The sequence below is a fragment of the Chelon labrosus genome (assembly GCF_963514085.1).
Source record: "Chelon labrosus genome assembly, chromosome: 9".
NCBI lineage: Eukaryota > Metazoa > Chordata > Actinopteri > Mugiliformes > Mugilidae > Chelon > Chelon labrosus.
The window spans coordinates 14854333-14874513 of NC_140359.1; the positions used below are offsets into that span (position 1 = coordinate 14854333).

Sequence of the window (20181 nt, forward strand, 5' to 3'; positions counted from 1 at the left end):
CAAAAACGTGATGCAAATATGATAACACCCTCTAAGGATTTTGACAAACAACGGACTGAACAAGTACCACTTTAAATAAAGCCCAGGAAGCGTCTACATTGTATTTAAATTACACTGGTGCAAATGTAGTGGAACACGTAAATAGCTCCATAAATAGCTAAGCTACTCTTCATTCTCCGTCGAAACATGGCCGAGTAATACCGGGGTAAGTTCCTGTATTTTTCTTTTGGCTGATAAGCAACAGCTCACTGGACAGGTCATACTGATGTTCTTCTTTACACTTTGTATCTTCAGTTTGCATATTAGCCCTTAAAACACAGCATTCATTAGCAAATGACCTCCTTGTGGTTGTCTAAATCGGGAAATACAGTAAAAAGTCTTGATGAATTCTATGCATACATCTACGCGTCCTTTTTACACTCTATATACACACACACAACAGAAAGCAAATATTAAAATGTTAAAAGTCAAGCTGTTTCAAACAGTACATCCAAAATCGCAGGGATAAAGGTTGTGGGGTTGAGCATATTTACATTATAATTACAAGTTTACAAGCGCATGAAGTTTTAGGATAATTCTAGTATTTTAAAATCTACGGTCATTTTTACCCATCGATTTGGATCTAAATGATTAATAGTGACGAAAATGATTGGTACTGATCCAACAGGCAAGAGCCTAATCAAAGAGGGCCTTTGCTAGCAGTGCAATAAAAGTGCTTGTCGTTGCCACTAACAGACTCGGGTAGTTATTTTAAGAGTCTAACGACACACTGGAAATGATTCCTACATAATCAGAGATGGATCTAACATGTACCAGAAGTTTTGCTCAAAGAAAATCTCATCCTGTAATCTCGTCTGAGGTGAGTTGGCATAGGAAGACAACAGTGTAAACACGAGTGAAAGTTAGAAAGAGACGTCTTGGGAGGAGTTCAATGATGTTACATTTGGAGTTGGAGTGTTATGGTAAAGATTTAAAAACGATTCACATTTCCGCACTTTGGCATCGAAATTATGTACCACATTTTAGATAGCTATCACAGGCTACCTCTCGTCTGCGGTTTTGCACTTTTTCCTAAAAAAAAAATAAAAACAAGCACATTTAGTGGACTGTAGAAAACACCCTGTTTGCTTCATTCATCAGTAAAACATTCCCACTTAATATTAGATTGATTCTGAACATTTGTTTTCCTCTATTAATCTTTTAGACCCAAAAAGATGTGTGATTTAAAAATACTAGAATTATCCTTTAAAGAGGGAGTTTATACAGTGACTGCACTGCACAGCGCAGAAAAGCCATCAAAATTAAACTTAAACTGAGCTTATGGCTGAAACGTTTGGCTCCAGTGTGCACTGCCTGCTCTTGCCTAAGACACATCGGTTGTTGATTTAAACCTGCACTGTTATTCCGTACATCATCAACTGTACACAGTGAGAAGGTTTTTCAGTACATTCAACTGATGCCAAAGCAAGTTTGGTATTTTTAGCTATCAATCAATCAACCAACCTTCTGGCCCGACCACAGCTAATAAAGCAAATGCTTCAGGTTGCATGAATAATTAGTTTACACCGACGACCGGTAATTGCAGCTTTTACACTGATTTTCTTAACAGCGATTTAAGGTTTAGTTTAACACCAAGAATAATTTCACATCTCACAAAGGCATCATTTATGGTTTTGATAAATTATCATTGCTGAGGAATCCCTGACAGACGCATCTTTACATTTACTTGTCAATACTCATATAGACTGTAACATTGACATTCATCATACTTTTGACTTTCGAAGTGGCCATTTTACAGCAACATTTAGGTGCCTGAGATCCGGCTGGGCTAAAGGAGTGCAGGTGAAGCGTGATTGTCTACTCAGGCATGAGGTTTAGATGAGAAGTGCAGAGGAGGTTTGGTCGACAGCATAAAATGTGAGGAGTGTGTCATATATCTAACAACGCCCAGTCACACACACACACAATCGGAGCCACCCTGAGCTATCAAGTACAACTGACAGGACCAATCTCAAGAAAATCAAACACCCTGTCCACCCAGCTAGAGCACAACCTCTGCCACTGATAAGTACTCTGCCACTGGATAAAGAGAGTTGTGAGACACAGTCCTACGATAGTGCAAACACTGCTGCTGTATTAACGACATCCCCCCCAATTGCCTGTTATTGAGGTGGAGATTGGATGGACTGCCCGCATTACAGCCACTTTCGGAGAGTGGGGAGGTTCTGGTCCATCCAGCGTTGGTTTAGCCTGATGGTTTCCAAAGCCTCCTGTACGCTTCTCATCTGAGAACCGCGCTCCTTCAGGCTAGAGAAGAAAGCCTGCACCTGTACAACACACAAAAACACACCACAAGATGTGAGCCAGAGCAGAGTTTAGAGAGCCCGCTAGATGTATTCTGTAAAACTCTAACCTGATCGAGGTGTGCCTGTGTGGAGAACTGAGAGGTAGCAGATTTGATGACTGTCTGGATGGCGAAGGAGCCCACAGGAAACCTAGATAATAAAAAAAAATAAAATAAAATTGGATCCTGTTTTATCTTTTACATTTGAAGGTGACATAATCTTAAAACTCTTTCTGTGATAACGTGTATGAAGCTTAAAGGGAGCACGTACTTCTCTATGAGGCTGTCCCAGTTCTGTTGTATAAAATCCCAGGCAAACAAATAGCCAGCAAAACCGTTGCACACAGTGTTGATGACCAAAGGCAACTCCTGTGTCTGGATGACGTCCCCCTTCAGACCTGAGTTTAGAATCCTAAACACACAGTAACAAGTGCTCAAATGATTTTCAGTGCAATATACTCCTTATCATGACAAGCATAAATCACAAAACCACTGTTTTTATTTAAACATTTCAGATCCATTATAATTTACAGTCACAGAAAGTCACTCTGGATGAGAATGTCATCAAGTGCATAAATTGTCCATACCAGTATACAGACCAATTAGCTTAGTGATGTATTTGTTTTGATGTATATCTCAAAACTGAAGTACAGAAATGCAGAACAAGGTTTGAATATGACTTTGCTTAAGTTAGTATTTTGTGAAGCCCTGACCTGCCCACTTCCTCCTCTGAATTTATGACCCACTGTACATGTGCTGCAGGTGTTGGGGAAACAAATGGCCAGACAACAAAAATTAAAACTATCTATGCTTAATAAACACGAGCACAAACACTCACCATACTAAATGTCGGGTGTCCTGAGTGGATGCCAGGCCCCGCAGCATTTTTCGCTTCTCAGAATCATAAGTGGCCTTTGCATACATGGCCAGCAAGGTTGGCCAGTTGTCATTTGACTGAGCGGCCACTGTGAACACAACTTCCTGCAGATCGCCTGGAATGCTACAGAAATAAATATGGAAGGAATAAATATGTAATGTCAGATAACCATTCAACCCTGCTTAACATCACTTCTATTTGTAAAGCTACGTTTGGGTCGTGCTTCTCACACTGTTGCCAACATGACACTCAGTACAGTAAGCAGAATAAAATGTTGCTTGTGTTCTTCACATACCTTATGGTCCCATTGGAATCAGTATACTGTTTGAATAAGGACTTGGCTTGCTGAGTGCATTTTTCTTCATTCAGACTACAGGCCGTCCCCAGCAGGGATGAGCGAAGCTCCTGTTTGGACACACTGTCCTCCTCTCCCCATGTTTGTTTGTCCATCAGGGGACCAAAGCGCCTCAGAATATAGGACTGTTGTATTAAAAAAAAAAAAAAAATCATAGATACATAACAAAACAGCATGTGAGCAGCCCACAAGAACATGTAGCCATGCAAACTAACATGACTGTTGTCAGACCTATGATGAAAGCTTGTATCCTGCATGTGTTCTTGAAAGAATAATGTTTTTGCAGACAGCTTGCTGGTGGTGCTGGTTTTCAATAATGTCGTTGATTCAAAAATAGGCTAGAACTTTAAGGCTAATGCCAGTGATCTTTAATGAGAAAAAAAAAAAAAAACGTTTAAATTAGTTAGTTATAAGACTAACTCAGATTAACTCTCAATTCCTACTGCTTAAACCCTTAAAGTGCATTTATGTTTTTTGCATTAACGTCAACATTATACCATAACCACTTCATGCAGTACATGTTCTGCAACATATGTTGGATGTTGCTGATGGCATGTGACTAACTGTAAACAAATTGTGTGTATATGTACAGTACCTTCATGCGGGACACAAGACCAGACTCCTGTCTTTTGTCGAGCAGCCTGTAGATTGTATTGAGCTGTAGCAGAGCCTCTGTCACAGGGGCAGTCTCAGTTTCATTGGACATGTAGTTTAACACGTTGAGGACTTGAAGGAAGGATACACGTCCCAGTCTATTGACAACAACACAGGACAATGAGGCAAAATGGAACATAAAGATAAAAGCAGTGAATATACCAAACTGTTATGGTTGTGTTTTATACCTGGAGAGAGCAAAGATGTTGTGTATAAGTGAGGCTCGGTCCTCATGGGGGAGGACGCTGACATTTTGGGACAAAGCACTGATAAGAGCAGTCCAGCCATCATCTCCATAGTGGACGACGTAGAAGCCTGTGTTTCTGTAGTTCAGCTTCAGCCACTTTACACTTTCTGGTACCTTAAAACTACCTGAAAACACACACAAACATATATATATATACACAAACAAACATTTACTATTTGAAACAGCAGCTTAGACTTGGTGTATGAGATTTATACTTTATATTTATAAGTGTTTTACCTGACTTGTTCTTCAGAGTGAACATTTGTCTGCACTCAGGGGCCAAACTACAGCTGTCGTTCACGTATGTCACTGGAATATTCCACAAGCTAAACAGAGTACAGATGGTAATCAGTGATGTGCTGTGTTTCTGTGATCTGTGTGTGTGTGTGTGTGTGTGTGTGTGTTTGTAACCCACCTTGAACTATGCATGGCATTGTCAGAGGTAAGCAGGAAGTGCTCCTGCGTGAGGTCCACCTGATCTCCCTTGCGGCTTACAGTGACCAATGGGAAGCCTTTCTGTGACGTCCATGAGCTCATCATCTCCGATACATTCAGGTGCTGTGGGGACACCTCAACCTGAGGACAGAAAGAGAAGTCCAGTGAGTCAGTGCAGTCAACTGCCATGCTCAAAGGCATATTAACGGAGTCAATAAGTAAGACAGACAACCTCACAGTTTACACAGCACATAGAGGAGGAAATTGTGTCAACAGAAGCATAATTGGCAGCAGAATAAACTTTAGTTGAGGACACTAAGTTTAACCATCTTTGTTAGCAATTTTATGTTGAGTTGTGTTTTGTTATGCCTTCTAACTTCCTTTCAGTAAGCCAGAAAGTTAATAATAATCAATAAATAATTACTTTATGAACTCATTTTCTGCCTTTTCAGTTGATAACACAGCTTATTACAGCCATGTGAAGACAAGACAACTAACTACGTGCCACACATGTCAAGAAGAGTATATTTAAGTTACATATTGTCTATTATCAATAATAATACTGACAAAAGAACGAAAAGCAAACAGACACACACACACACCTCTGTAAGGCTGTTCCAGAGGTCATCAGTTTCTGTATTTAATCCACTGAACTGTTTTAGGTATTGAATGATACCCTTTCTGAACTGTTGGTCCCCTGGTAGGGAAGCATTCAGCATCAGGAGAATGGATGCACCCTGGAAAACAAAGGCACAAGGCATCTGTGATCAGACCCACAATGGAGCGTTAACCACAGTCAGTGACTACTGTACTAGACTACTGAGTGTACGGTCCAGTACATATAATTCTATCAGAGATAAATAAATGAAGCTAGAAGGGCAGCGCATCAATTCTTCTACTACTATATGTAAACGTGTACCTTTTCATAGGAAACAGAATCAAACATCTCTTCCACTTGTTCCGGTGTGTTAACATCTGTCGACACAGCATGGGACGAGTTCAGTGCATCTTTGTCCATGGCTCTGAACCGAACTGACAGGAATAAATTACCCTGCAAACAAACAGGACTTAGTGCGCAAAGACACACAACTTTATCAGCCTCGAAACATGCACGTAGAAATTTATGAGTCAGACATTTGAACTTACGGTGTCCAGCTGTGGAAATACCGTCTGCAGCGACATATACTGCATGTACGTGGCAAATCCTTCATTGAGCCACAGATCATTCCACCATCTCATAGTTACCAGGTTCCCAAACCACTGCAAAACAACATCAGAGATCGATTAGGACCCTGAACTGATTCACTGTTTCAGTTTCTATCACATACTCGACGGAAAACAAAAGTACCTGATGGGCGAGTTCATGCGCAATGACGGAGGCAACTACTTGCTTATCCAAAGGAGAGGACTCGTTGCCCACCAGCAGGGTGGTCTCCCGAAAAGTGATGAGCCCCCAGTTTTCCATGGCTCCCGCGAGGAAGTCTGGGATGGCTACCAAGTCTTACAAAAGGGAAAGAAAACATACAAGGGTGTGGGAAGAGGGGAGAATGAAAGAACGATAAGAGGACGCAAACATATAGTCAGCGTGAAATTTGCAAGTGTGTGTGTGTGGGTGCGTGTACTCACCTAGTTTTTTAAGGGGGTAGTTAATTTCAAAGAACTTATTGTAAAACTCCAGCAGCTTGGACACTGTCTCCAGAGCATGGACAGTGTGCTCCTTCTTTTCTGGCACAGAGTAGACGGACACCTAAAACAAACAGACACCAACATACAGTATACAGTATATACACACACGTCTAGACATTGTATCAGCAACAACAGAGCTTCTCTGAAAACTAAAAAAAAAATAAATAAAATACTGATGCAAACATGTACAACCTAAACAGAAAGCAGAAAGTAGACATACTGTATCTGACCTACCAGGGTTTCTGACACGTTTTTGCTCATAGCGGTGAAGTTCGCAACGATGAAGGCCACCAGGTAGGTGCTCATGTTGACACTGGTCTTTTCAAACTCATCCAGTACGAGGTCACCGCGAACAATTGTGGATTTAGCCTGAAACATAAACCAGAATGATGAGATTACTACCAGTCAATTTTGGCAGCATCTAAATCAAAACCTATGGAATACAGCACTACAAGCAAACACCATATACGGCCTGTTTACTTAACTGTGCCCACACTAAGAGCTGACAAGTCATTGTGGGAACACAAATGACTCATAAGTTCCCCAGGAGAGGAAGTAATATATTACCACTGTGTTATACTGTAAACTGCGGCGAAACAGCAATAAACAAAACAATTTCTGATCCACCAATGGCATATTTTTGGGTAGGTAGACAATGACACAGTGCACAATGTCACTGCAATGTTAAGCTATTTATATGAAAGTCTGTTCACTTTCTATATGTGAGTGGTTAATTGCAAACAACTGGCCTCTCATCATCTGTGCTAACCTAATAATGTTGAACACAGAAACTGACTGACCTCGTTTCTTCCTTACTACGGAAGAAGTGCTCTGAAAATACACTGTCAGACTACTGAAACCAGGTGTAATTCAAACTGAAGTTTGTGTTATGTCATTGATACAGTATTAGTTTTAGTTTGATACTGCCAGATACTGGCAGCCCTCACAAATGCACCATAAATGCAAAAGTGGAAAAAATTATGTCAACTATAAAGAATGATGAAAGCACAGCAAGTCTGATAATTCAACACTTGGCATCATATTGTATATATCAACAAAGCTAATGTAATTTTACAGTACCTTAGGCATGTTGGAAAGAGTCATGTAGTTTGATTTTCTGCTGATTTTAATCAGGAAAGTGGCTTTGAAAGCTGGCTCATCAAAACATGGGAAAGCCTTCCTGGCTGACAGCGGCTCGAACTGCGTCGCTGCTAGGACCCTGGAGACAAGACGGATACAAATATGATCATGCTGAAGTAGATAAATGCTGTAAAATAAGTAAAATAGCCAACACCAAAATTCAGTTTTCAATTATTTCAACACCACTGCTTTGCTGGTAAGCACAGTCACAACTTTCACGTGTACTTGCAACACAACCAATTATCAAAGTGTACCTTTTATTTCCATCTTTATCAGTATATGAGCTGTTGTAGAAACCATCATAGGTGTGCGAGAGACTTGCAGAGTAATCCAGGGTCAAAACACAGTACTGGCCTGCCTTCAGCTCCTGAGTAATCTTAACAGCGATCTGTTGTCTGGGTTTATACTCCAGCACAGTCACATCAGTGGCTTGCCCATCACCCAGCTGGAAGAGAGGGCAGAAATACTAAACAAAATATGTCGACATAAAAATGCAAAACATAAATTATTTGGTGCATCAGCACTTTCAACTCACCTTGAATGTGGCTTTGGTAATATTGAGATTAGCACCATGCAGGACAATGCGCTTTGTGTTGTGAAGCACAGACATGTTGATAACAGTGCGGCCGGTGAAGGTCATGCTGTCGAGGTCAGGGTTGAGGGTGATGTCATAGCTGAGAGGACGTATGCTGTGAGGCAGTCGGAGCTGTGCCCATGGAAAAAGTTCACCATTTGTGGATACAGGGTAGACCGGCTCAATGGGAGCGGTCTTGTTTGGTTTACGACAGCCAGCCTGCAAAAGTATGGATGGTGAGAGTGAGTCAGGGGAATGAGCAAGAAGGAGAAATAAAAGGCTGTCTGACAGATATATATATTAATGTACAGAAAGAGTGATTTATGTTTATTTACAGATTATAGTCAACCCCACACTAACAGACCTAACCAAATAATTTTCTTACCCTGGTGAAGTTGCAACCAGGTAAGAAGTATAATACCATGGTCATAGAAACGACAATCACCAGGAATAACACACAGACAACTGTGGTACGAGCCGAGGGTCGTGAACATGACCTGGAAACAAACAAAAAACAAATTATATTACATTAACTAACAATTAAGGGGTAATACAGAGCAACTGTGTTTGTGACAAAGCTGTAGAGATGACCATATATACACCAATCAGGTACAGCATTATGATATACAGGTATAACCTTCCTAATGTCGTGTAGGTCTCCCTTGTGCCTCCAAAACATTTCTGACTCATCAGAGAATGGACATGGGCCTTCTGAGGGTGTCCTGTGATGTCTGGCAACACAATGTTGTTAGTGGGGGCCTTTAGGTCCTATGGGTTGAGGGGAGGGGTCTCTGTGGATCAGGCTTGTTCCAGTGCATCTCACAGATACTTGATCAGTTTGGGATCTAGGGAATTTGGAGGCCAGGTCAACACCTTGTGCTGTTTTTCATGTTTTCTGAGTTGTTCCTAAACCGTTTTTGTGTCTGTGTCAGGCTGCATCCTGCTGGGGATGGCTGCTGCAATCAAGGAGTGTCATTGCTATGAAAAGAGCTTTTGACACATTTTGTAAATATGCTATGAACTCAAATACAGTAGTAAGTTATTTTTTCTTGCACTGTGGTTACACTTAGTGGTTACTTTCGTTGGTTTGGAAATTCAACTGAAACTTACCTCAAACTGTGCTGCTCTCTTTTTTTAAAAACACAACTTTAACCACAAGGTTGGTCACAGGTGTCTAATTTCAGCAGCGGATTCAGGAAATGTTTCTCCACAAAGTTCAACTCAAGTGACATTTTACTAATCCCACAGAGAATATCAATGGCGCTTAACCTGCCTATGTGTGTTTATTACTTCCAACTATAGTTACTGAATCATTAAGTGTTAACTATCTGAAAATGTGTTTCCCAAAAATAACAAAAGCTTGTTTGAAGTGTTCGGACAGTTACAACACATTCACTTGATTTAAAAAGTTATCACAAGACACTGAAATATACTAATCACAGACGCTACTGCATAAAATGTCACAAGGCAGGCCATCTGAATGCAAACATACTGTACAGCCTCCAAGTTAATGACACTCTTGGTGCGTTACCTTGGCGGAGCCTGTCTGGTGTAAGGGGAAGAGGTGGATCGGTGAGCAGAGCTACGGTTCATGAAGGACATGCCCAGCAGACGTGCTGAAGACTCACAGTCCTCCTCGTCGTCGTCCATGTCATTTTCTCCCAGGCCTCGAACAAGTAGCCGTGAGCTACGAGGCTCATACGCCACCTCATCCGGGTCAAGAGCAGGAAATGCCTGGAGAGAGCATGCACTCTTTTATTGTTGATAACGGGACAGTTTGTATAGGTTAATTAATTAGCACAAGTGAGAAAAGTGAGGGAAGAGACAGGAATAATGGAAAATAAATATGACAGAGTAGAAATCTTCTTTTTTTTTTTATCAAGATTGTATCTGATACAGGAAGAAAGATGCTGAACATATTGGATGCAATATGAGCGGGTTTGTCGGATATAATAAAAGTAACCTGGGACTGGGGGATGGAGAAGCAAACTTTGATATACTCTATGCTAAACTGTAGCTATTTTTTCCTGAAGTAATTCAAGAAATTTTGATGATGCGTCGCAGTACTGTAGGTACGTAGGGTAGGTAGGAAGTACAAACTAGTGAAAAGGGCAAACAAGTATAACTGGTTACCCAGAAGTGTCGGGAATTCTTAAATCAGCTGAACCTTATCTATACTGCCCCAGTCATTTCACATTATATGTCACACAGGCATACCGGAAACGCAGTAGAGTCTTTGGCCAAATCCACGACATCAGGCTCTTCTTCAAACATGCTGTTCTCAATCATGTTTCGTGGCAAGTTGGCACGGTCTGTAATACACAGAGGAAACGAAATCAGACAGACGACACTCAAAAGGGGAAATGAGTGAGATGGGTAAAAGTGAGACAGAGCGCAGAGTGACAGAGCTTATTACGCACCACAGAACCTGTAACCTCATTATACAACACAAAGACTTGTTGTGGCCACTGAATGTGCAAACATACTTAAAAAAGGAACGTGTGTGATTTCCTGTTGGTAACCTTCTTGCACTATTTCCTGGTATTTGACCTATAAAGAATAGGTTTGTCTGACTGGTAAGACACTGTTAAGTTCTGATATAAGTGAATCTATAAAGAGCAAAAACAACCTCTCTCCTTCACATTTATTTTAACTTAGCAGCAGTGAAATTAAACAACAGAGAGAGATCCCACAACCAAATACAATGAGTATTCATAATCTGGCTGTGTCATGTGCTGCTTCAGTTTACAAAAGCATCCATTTCCTCAAACTAACATGCACCTTCAGCATGATGGCAAGGGTGCAGCCTTGTCTTACGAAATTCCTATCATTTGCTGTCAGACAGTTTCTCCTCGCAGTCACTCTCGGAACAACTAGAACCATGTTCACCTTACTAATTCAATAACCGAAATTGTAAAATGCAGCACAATGCAAGACTTTTCATTTCGCCTTACGACTTACCCATGCATGCTCCTTCTACCAGCTAAAGACAATACATTTTCAGTCTCAACTGCTGATGGATTTGGGTGGAAAGGACACAGAGACAATGACAACAAAGATGAGTTTTAACTCGCAGAAAGGAAGCCCAGAAAAGTGAGAGGTGAATGATTCGGCTCCTTGTCTGTGCAGTGCAGTGTTTCTGATATGATTTGCATGGGATGTCACAGTCGGTCTATCTGGACCACACTGCTGTGGTGTGAATGCCTATTAATAGGGCAAGAGAAAAAATAATACCCACAAAAATACATTTAACACTTGTCATATCTATTTAAAAAAAATAAAAATAGGATTGGATACTGATGTGTTAATGAATATTTCATAAATGCAAAATGACAGGCTCAGATGAAAGAGGTGGTTATCATGGTTTTATAGGTATCATCAGTTTTATAGGTATCAATGTGGATAACCAACAAGTCTGCATGTAAAGCATGTTATCTGCTGACAGAGGGCTTCCTGATTCCACAAAATATTCATCCAACATTACCTCAGCATCATTGAAGTATAGTTAAATATGTGTCTGAGCTTCAGGCCAAGTAAGAAACGACACGCTGCACCCCGACCCAGACATAGTGCCGCTGTTGGTTAGTTCAACATTAAGATGATATAGGAAGTAAATATCTGCTAAGGCCTTCGCGTCATTATCTGATCGAAAACACGATTGTGAAATGCTGAGTTTGGTCTTGAAATGAAAAGTCATAGACCAGAACACAAACAAAAACAGGAAGTCAGCCGGCTGTGATTTGATATGTTGATCATTTCAGTTTGGAGAACACTCAGCTTTCTTCAGAGAGCTATTTTAGTGTGTGCACTGGCCTTTTTTTTTTTTTATTTGTTTTAATAAAGCCCTGGACGCCCTGGGACCGTGGGCCATAAAGCAGCTGCCTGCTGCTAGGCTGAGCTGGGCTGAGCTGACTTATCAGCTCTCCACACCAAGACAAAACACAGCTACTATCAAACCAACAGGCTCCAACTAGGATGATAGCACGGCTGTATGTTGACAGACAACTTCAGCCTAAAAACAAGTATACAGTGTGTCTGTCTCAAGACAATTGTTGTTTAGGTTTTTATATGGTTTAAAACTACATTATACACAAACAGTTCATTCTACTTTGTGCTTATGACGAGGAGACAGTCTTATTAAAATGTAGAGACCTCATCATGTCACTGCAGGACTATTTACAAACACTGAACTTAAGTTAGCTTGTTACAATCCCCCCAACTGTATAATGATTTAATAACTCATAAAACAAAAAAAGATTGGGATTGTACCCCTCTGAACATGTGCCCTCGGGTGAATGTCACTGTCCGTCAGCTTGCAGCCAATGCCCCGACACTTACTAGCCGGCCTGCTGCTGTTAGCTTGCTGTTCCTGTGCCGTCTTCCTTACCTGCACTGTTGCTGTCAAACAGATCCATGATGGGATATCTCAAAGACCTCCTCGCCTCCAAAAAACAGGGGGAGACCTCTGTACGTTCACAGACCCTCGACGGGCGTGGTGTTTTTTATAGCCGTCCACAACCCACCGCAGGCTATCGGACGCTCACAATAAATAGCAGCCAACCCCCACTGTACTCCCCGTTAGCTAACTACGTAGTAGCTAGCTCGGAACTAGCCAACTTCTGACAATTGCAACTGACTGAAAGACATTCAGTTAGCTAACGTTAGCCGCTTTCCATAACTTCATCGCACATAGCTGTATTATTTTAAGAATAACAATGCATAAATGCACCGAAAATTTCTCAAAATATCAAACCTTAAGGCATAAATATTTGCAGAAATCTTTCTAAAGGTGGCTCAACAAAACAGCAGACGAGCAAATGACACTTTTCTTCCTCCCCGACCAGTTGTTGACAACGTCCCATCAAATTACAGTACTGGCACCCGATTGGATGACACCGTCGGGAGGGCGGGGCCAGAACGCCACACGCACACATGTACGTCAACACCTCTTTTATATACGTTCTATAGTCAACGCACACACATGCTGTATTAGTGGGGACATTGTATGGCTTTAGATTTATTATATTAGCCTATTTACAATTCTTAACTCATCATTAAAACCACATTTGGAGCCACAAATGAGTAGTTAATATTAGAAACGCTTTTCACAGACTTCACAGACTGAGGACATTGCACTGTACCACATTCATTTCCTGGAGGACAATCCAAACCTCATTTTACCTCACACACTGCTCTGACCATTATCTTCAAATGAAGTCCGTAATAGCGGTGATACACAATAATAACAAGGTATGGTTCGGTTAACACAAAACACACAAACGCGGCAAGAGGTACAATGAACCCTTTTATTGTCTTTTTGGTGAAGAGTCCATTTGCACAGGGTTTGTGTGTCACTTTGGAATGGATCCTTCTGTTTCTCACACACACACAAAGAGAACGACATATTCACGGTATACGCACAACTCCTCACACATGCTACTACCACTCAGCTGCCGGTTCTAACAAATCAGTGCTTTGCTCTAACAAATACATCCCCTGAAATTTACAAATAGTCACATACAAAACTGTCAATTCTTCAGTGATGTCAGGCATTAAAAACTCAAAATTAAAACACAGAGAAATTCAAAAGAAAAAGAAAACACCTAAACACTCCTCCTTCTGTGGTTAGGGCCAACCTCAACCTCTCTTTCTTCCGTCCTTCACTGTGTCTGCTCATTTACCCAGTTTCTAAGATCCTCCAGGTTCCTCTGGACCCAGCGAACATTTTTCTGCACATTGTCCAGAGCCATCTGAGTAACTCTCAGCTGTGAAGCCTGTTCCTTGATGGACTCAAAGAACAACTGCACCTGTCAAGCACAAACAAAAATAGAACAGAAAATTAGACAAAAATAGTAAATTTGCTTCAGTTCACATTGCGTCATTATATTTTCAATAAGGTTAGGGTTGGTTAAAATCAAAATGGCATTATTGAATATAAAGAGTTAATATAAAGAGTGCATTTACTTCAGTGAGTTCCTCTGGAGATGAAAACCGGCCCGTGGTGCCAATGATGATATTTCTAATGCAAGATGAGCCCAGCTGGAACCTGCAGGTCAGAAAAACAACATATAGATATGTTTCAAGTGTTGATTGGATAGAATGAGACGGTACAGTATACATAAAATTTAAAATGATCTTGTACTCGGTCAGCTCCAAAAGCCACTATAACTAGTAAAAGGTTGTAAAACAAGTCCCCATCCTGTTGAACTCACTTTTGAACCAGTGTGTCCCAGTTCGTCTTGACAAAGTTCCACGCAAGGTTATGTCCCTGTGGATTCCTGGCCACCATAATGACGAGACTGGACAGGTCCTGCGATCGAATCACCTTCCCCTCTAGACCAAGGCTCAGCAGTCTTCAACACACAGACACAGACTGTTGACTGAAATCTGCTGCATTCATTCAATGGCTTTCCTATTGTTTTGCAATACTCCATGTTTACCACAAGATGGCAGAATTCACTGTTAAATTAATATAGGAAGAAGACATACCTTTGCAGTTTGTCTTTGTTTTTGCTGCTGCACAAAGCATACAAGATTTTACCCTTCTGTGCTTCAGAGAGGGAAATCTTGTATTTGTCTAAAAGCGAGGTCCAGCCATGGTCATCCTGAGCTCCAACTGAATACACTGTCTCTACCACATCAGTGGGAAGACTAGAGGGAACACAAGAACAGAAGTTCATATTAATGAAACGTAAAATATCCAATTATGCAATACAGCCTGGCAAAGTAGAGTGTTTATGTGAATCATATCTGTGGCGAGTGTCTGATAATGATGTGTGTTCAAATATAATTTAGACGCACTTGAGCGTTCCGTTGGACTGAAGCCAGTCGTCGAAGAGCTGACGTGCACGCTCCAGACAGGGAGGGTCCTCCAGGTGACAAGCCAGAGACAGGACCTCTGACCTCAGCCGTCGCTCTGACACAGAGCCAGTGTCGCTCCATGTCTGCTGGTCAATAACAGCACGGAAAAACCGAAGGATGTACATCTATACAAAAACAACACAGAGAAAAAGAATATCATATAAACTCAGTTTCATACTAACGTAAATATAATCCTGCATGTGCATGTCTTCTTACCCCCAGATTGCGGGTTAAATCAACCTCATCCCTTTTCTCAATCAAATGGTAAAAGACTTCCAGATAGCCCAATCCTTCAAGGAGAGGCACGGTATGAGTCTCCCGCTGCAGATAACCAATCAGGTCTAAGGCTGTATTGAGCGGCAGATGACCTGCCCTTTAGAGAGATATTTGAAAGGTTGCTTGTTATTTCATGCTGGCTGATCAAAGCTGTTTTCTTACAGATAACGAAAAGTACAAAAAAAGTCTCTTGATGTTTCACACAAACCCACACACACACATGCTTACGTGACTAATTGAAAGGCGTTGTGAATCAAGTGAGTCCTGTCTTTGTAGCTCAGAGCAGTGTGGTTTTCCCTCAGCAGCTTAGTCATCCCATCCCAACCACCGTCCTCGTAATGAACCACATAATAGCCCGTCATGTCGGTGTTTACCTTCACCCAGCTCACTTCTTCTTCAATGGGTATACTGTCTAAAGGGACCATAAGCAGAAAGCAATATAAGGACAAAAAAGTTCAAATGTAATAAATATGAGTAGCATCTTCTCGCCAGCCTCTTACCTGTGGCCGATGTCATTAAGTGTCTGTGGATGGTGCTGGAAGCATCTGTCTTGTATGTTAGAGGAATATGCCAAAGGAAACTAGACAAGAGAGAGTTTTGATTTTAATCTCATTCTCAAGTTTAAATTGAACAATTATGTTACATTACCATCTTAATTGGTGGGTAGATACAAGAGTAAAAGAGTATCATGCAGTAGGCTATACTTACCCGTCTTGCAGTTTGGGCCACAGAGGGTCTGAAGGCATCACCGTCCTCAGGAACCTGTCCTGCCTAAGAAACAGACGAGGTCCCTTCCTTGTCACAGTTACCACTGGAATACCTTTCTGCAGAGTCCAAGTGTTCATCATGGCTGTCAGGTTCAGATGTTCCCCTGCAAACAAGTACTGAAGGAGACTGAAGGTCAGTACTATGTGAGGCAAGCCATGAAACCAGTGAGATGATTTTTAATGTTTACTCACTGCATTCTTGGCGGCCTGGCCACTGCTGTAACAGTGTTTTCCTGAGTTGAAGTCCTCCTCTGAGCATGTCTAGAAAACAAAATGTTATTATTAAAACACATGACATTTTTGAACAATGTAGTCCATTTAATTGTTACATTCACTGTAGCATGACATTTTGGTTTCGCATGTTTGTGGATGTGATCAATCCTCACATCCTCACGTCCTCGGTCACTGTTGTTTTCACTTCTTTTTAGGACAGTTAGAAATTTACAGCTAAGAGACTTTAAACTTCCCTGACATTGATAATCCATCACAGCGAACACAGTTCCGCTGCTGTTGCCTGAAAAGGCATTGCATCAATTTGAAACAATCAGAATTTGCAACTGCTTCACCTGGCACGGATAATAAGATAACAAGATAATGTTTACTCTGAATAATTAGGGCCTTAATGTAACGTTCAAGGCTCAGCAAATAAATTTTTGCACAATTGTGAAATGAGTAGAAAAAAATTAGCTGTCTGGAAGGAAGAAAAACAAATTAAAAATCTAAAGCGCTCCAGGTAGAGAACGTTTAAAGATCACCCGATACTATGGGCTAAAACAAACAAACAAAAAAATTTGAAAAATTAACAACAAAGACACTACTTCTGCTACTCTGATAAGTGCGACCTCCTCACAGTTTCTCCCTGGTCCAAATAAAACACTTCTCAAATCTCCTCAGTGACATGATCAACTAACGTAATTGTGGCCAAGTGTGGATGAATAAAATGCCAAATACTGTCCCATCAGGTTGCCCCTTCACGGAGAAGCCCATTAGTTACACATTAGTTGTAATATCATTTGGATTCTTACATTGGCCAGACTGTCCCACAGGTCCTGATTGTGTGCATTTCTGTAGCTGTACTTGCGGAGGTATCGTACTATCCCGCTCTGAAACACCTCGTCCGTCAGAAAGTGTCGCAGCATGTGCAAGACACAGGCACCCTGAAAGAGGCAGAGAAAAGGTTTATTTTTGTAACAACCCATGACAGGCCATGAAGGCTGGTGTGAAGGCGGGCAGAGGTTCTGTGAAAAAGACAGACACATGTCTACGGTTAATGTAGTTAGAATGAATTGGCGTTATCACTTGTGTCATGACAGCATACTTTATCATAAGAGACTGTGTCGAACATCTCTTTGATCTGAGTGGGGTTCTCAGCTGGGCTGGATATTGGCCGAGAAGAGTTTAGTGAATCGTAGCCAACTGCTGCAAAACAGACGTGAAGTAGGTATTCATCCTGCAAGATTGGGTACAGAGTATGAATATATCAATCTTCTCTCCAAGACTTAATCAATTAATCTATTATTAAAGCACATACCACTTTGAGGTCAGGGTAGGTGGCTTCGACTGATATGTACTCCATGTATCTGGCGAACCCCTCATTCAGCCAGATATCGTTCCACCACTCCATGGTCACCAAGTTACCGAACCACTGTAGGCAAGGCTTCATTTTACTACTCTTCATTGATTATTCATGTAATAAATGGATTCATGAGCATCTAAAATGCTGGGGCTAAACAAACACCCAATCCTGCATGTCGTTAGTATGCAGATTCCTTCTTATACTCTCACCTGATGAGCAAGCTCATGGCCAATCACCATAGTAACCCATAGTTTGTCAGAAACAGAGGATGTGAGGGGGTCAAAAAGAAGGCTGGTCTCTCTGTAGGTGGTCAGACCCCAGTTCTCCATCGCACCGGACTGAAAGTCTGGAATGGCTATCAGATCTGGGAGAAAGAAAGCACAGGTCAGGATTCAGAAAGTGATTAAAGGACTCCAGGGAAAAAAATAAAAAATAAAAATACTGAAAAAATGGTTCACCCTGTTTGGGTAAAGGATAGCGGATGTTGAAATACTCCTCATAGAAGTCCAGCATTTTGACAGCAACTTCCAGGGCGTAGTGGGTTTGCTGCCACTTCTCAGGTGAAGCATATATGGACACCTACAGTGCATAAAGAAAAAAACAAACCAGCATTTATAAGAGAGAAATGAGTATTTAAAGCAAGAAATGTAGAACTATGGCATGACATGTTGTCCAGGAGACCACACCTGCACCCCAGAAGATGTTGTTGCAGTGACGGACTTGAAGTCACATATGACGAACGCTACAAGGTACGTGCTCATCTTTACGCTTGGAGCAAACCAGTCCTCAAGCAAGCCATCTTTTAATTCAACTGTCTTGACCTGAAATATAAAACCCATTTTATTGCAATTTTTCTGTCACACACAATTGAGCACTTGCCACAAGCAGCAAATATATGCAATATGCAACACTCACCACAGGCATGTTGGACAGAGAAATGTGCTTCGGACTCCTCCTGATCCGTAAGGAAAAGTTAGCTTTGAAGCTCGGTTCATCGAAACAAGGGAATGCCATCCGAGCACTCGTGGGCTCAAAGTGAGTTGAAGCCAAAGTTCTGAAAAGAAATATCAACAGATACTATTGCACTGTACTGTGGTTGCAACACACCTGTATGTGTAGGATGTACCATGCATGCTGTGAAACAGTGAGCCTAGTCTCACCTGGTCTCTCCTGTACTGGTCTTGTATGTGCTCTTGTAAAAGCCATAGAAACCATCTGCAAGCTCCGCCTCAAACTCAATATAGAGGAAATACTTCTGCCCACTGCTGAGCACCCTGGGAGAGAATATGCCTATCTGCTCATGGGAAGGGTTATGAAGAACCGGAAGAACCTAGAACGGAGGAGATTGTTGCTTCAGTTGTAGGTAAGAATGACAAATAAGGTGATCTGCATTTAAAACTACCTGATCAGACAGATGAGCAAATCTCTGGTCTAAAATGGTGGCCTTGGAGATCTGTAGACCCTTGCTGTGTAATACAACCCAGTTTGTATTGTTCTGGACATCAATCTGGATCTGCACCGATCCAGTGAAACTGAGATTTGTGAGGTTGGGGTGCACAAGGAGGCGGTACTGAACAGGAACGATGTACCTGAGATGCAGGAATGATTTTTTTAGTAGATTAATCAAAAGGCAGAGGTACATCAATTTATCTTGTTCGTTTCTGTAATGTGCATGAAACTTGCCTTGGCAGGCGAAGACGGCTCCATGGGAAGGACAGATTACCCAGAGGAGACTGTTCTCCTGTCGGATGAGGAGTGTTTGATATCTGTTGTGAGCTCTGGTTGGACTGAGAGCCAGCCAGAGACACGCTGAATAGTGACAGCACTAACAGCCGCACAGAGGCCATTGCAGAAGAAATGCCCTTCAACCACTGATTTAAAAAATGCCAACCCGTGTGAAAGGTTGACGGCTAGTGTAGATCTCTCTCGGTCATATCCCGAACACTGGGAGTTAAGGATGTGAATGTTGGGCGATGATATGGCCGAAGGAAAAGCTTCAATGACAAGTTCTCAAGATTTCTTCTTATTAGACCTGAAAGACACAAATGGAGGGTTAAGAACACATAAATCTCACAAAAGGCACACTATTCAGACAAATCCTTTCTGTGATCTGGCATCTGTCTAATGATTTGGCTTATAGCTTTAATAAACATTAATGAATGAGTGGTACTTCTGTATTTTAAGGTTAGAGGAAGTAGCCTGATGTTTCACGCTTGCTCTAACTGGCCTGTGCTGAATCACATGCTCGGCTAATTCAGTCAAACGGAGGTTTGCTAAATATGAGGCCACAACACATCTCGTCCTGAAGGAGACTCAAACATGTGACAAACGAACACATGATTTTCCATGTGGACAAATAAGATGAGGACACGGCTATAACTGTAAGGTG

The 20181-nt window shown here is 41.5% G+C and overlaps 1 protein-coding gene across 1 annotated transcript; it reads right to left on the reverse strand.

The window, feature by feature from the left end:
* Positions 1–2195: 2195 nt before the first annotated feature.
* Positions 2196–20181, reverse strand: LOC311493203 (leucyl-cystinyl aminopeptidase-like; the record flags this gene model as incomplete). Its single annotated transcript, XM_084551763.1, has 42 exons — positions 19476–20181; positions 19195–19381; positions 18953–19122; positions 18708–18846; positions 18479–18613; positions 18251–18371; positions 18002–18156; positions 17748–17861; positions 17535–17666; positions 17242–17373; positions 16409–16477; positions 16158–16333; positions 15950–16029; positions 15678–15861; positions 15390–15546; positions 15114–15298; positions 14802–14963; positions 14525–14665; positions 14277–14358; positions 13977–14119; positions 12700–12809; positions 10530–10624; positions 9844–10046; positions 8698–8809; positions 8274–8531; positions 7993–8183; positions 7679–7817; positions 6833–6967; positions 6539–6659; positions 6261–6412; positions 6059–6172; positions 5832–5963; positions 5515–5649; positions 4893–5053; positions 4715–4803; positions 4419–4602; positions 4172–4328; positions 3517–3701; positions 3183–3344; positions 2616–2756; positions 2414–2495; positions 2196–2327 (listed from the first exon to the last, which is right to left on the reverse strand). The coding sequence occupies exons 1-42, from the start codon at positions 19637–19639 to the stop codon at positions 2196–2198; spliced, it is 6018 nt and encodes a 2005-aa protein (XP_084407889.1). The 5' UTR covers positions 19640–20181.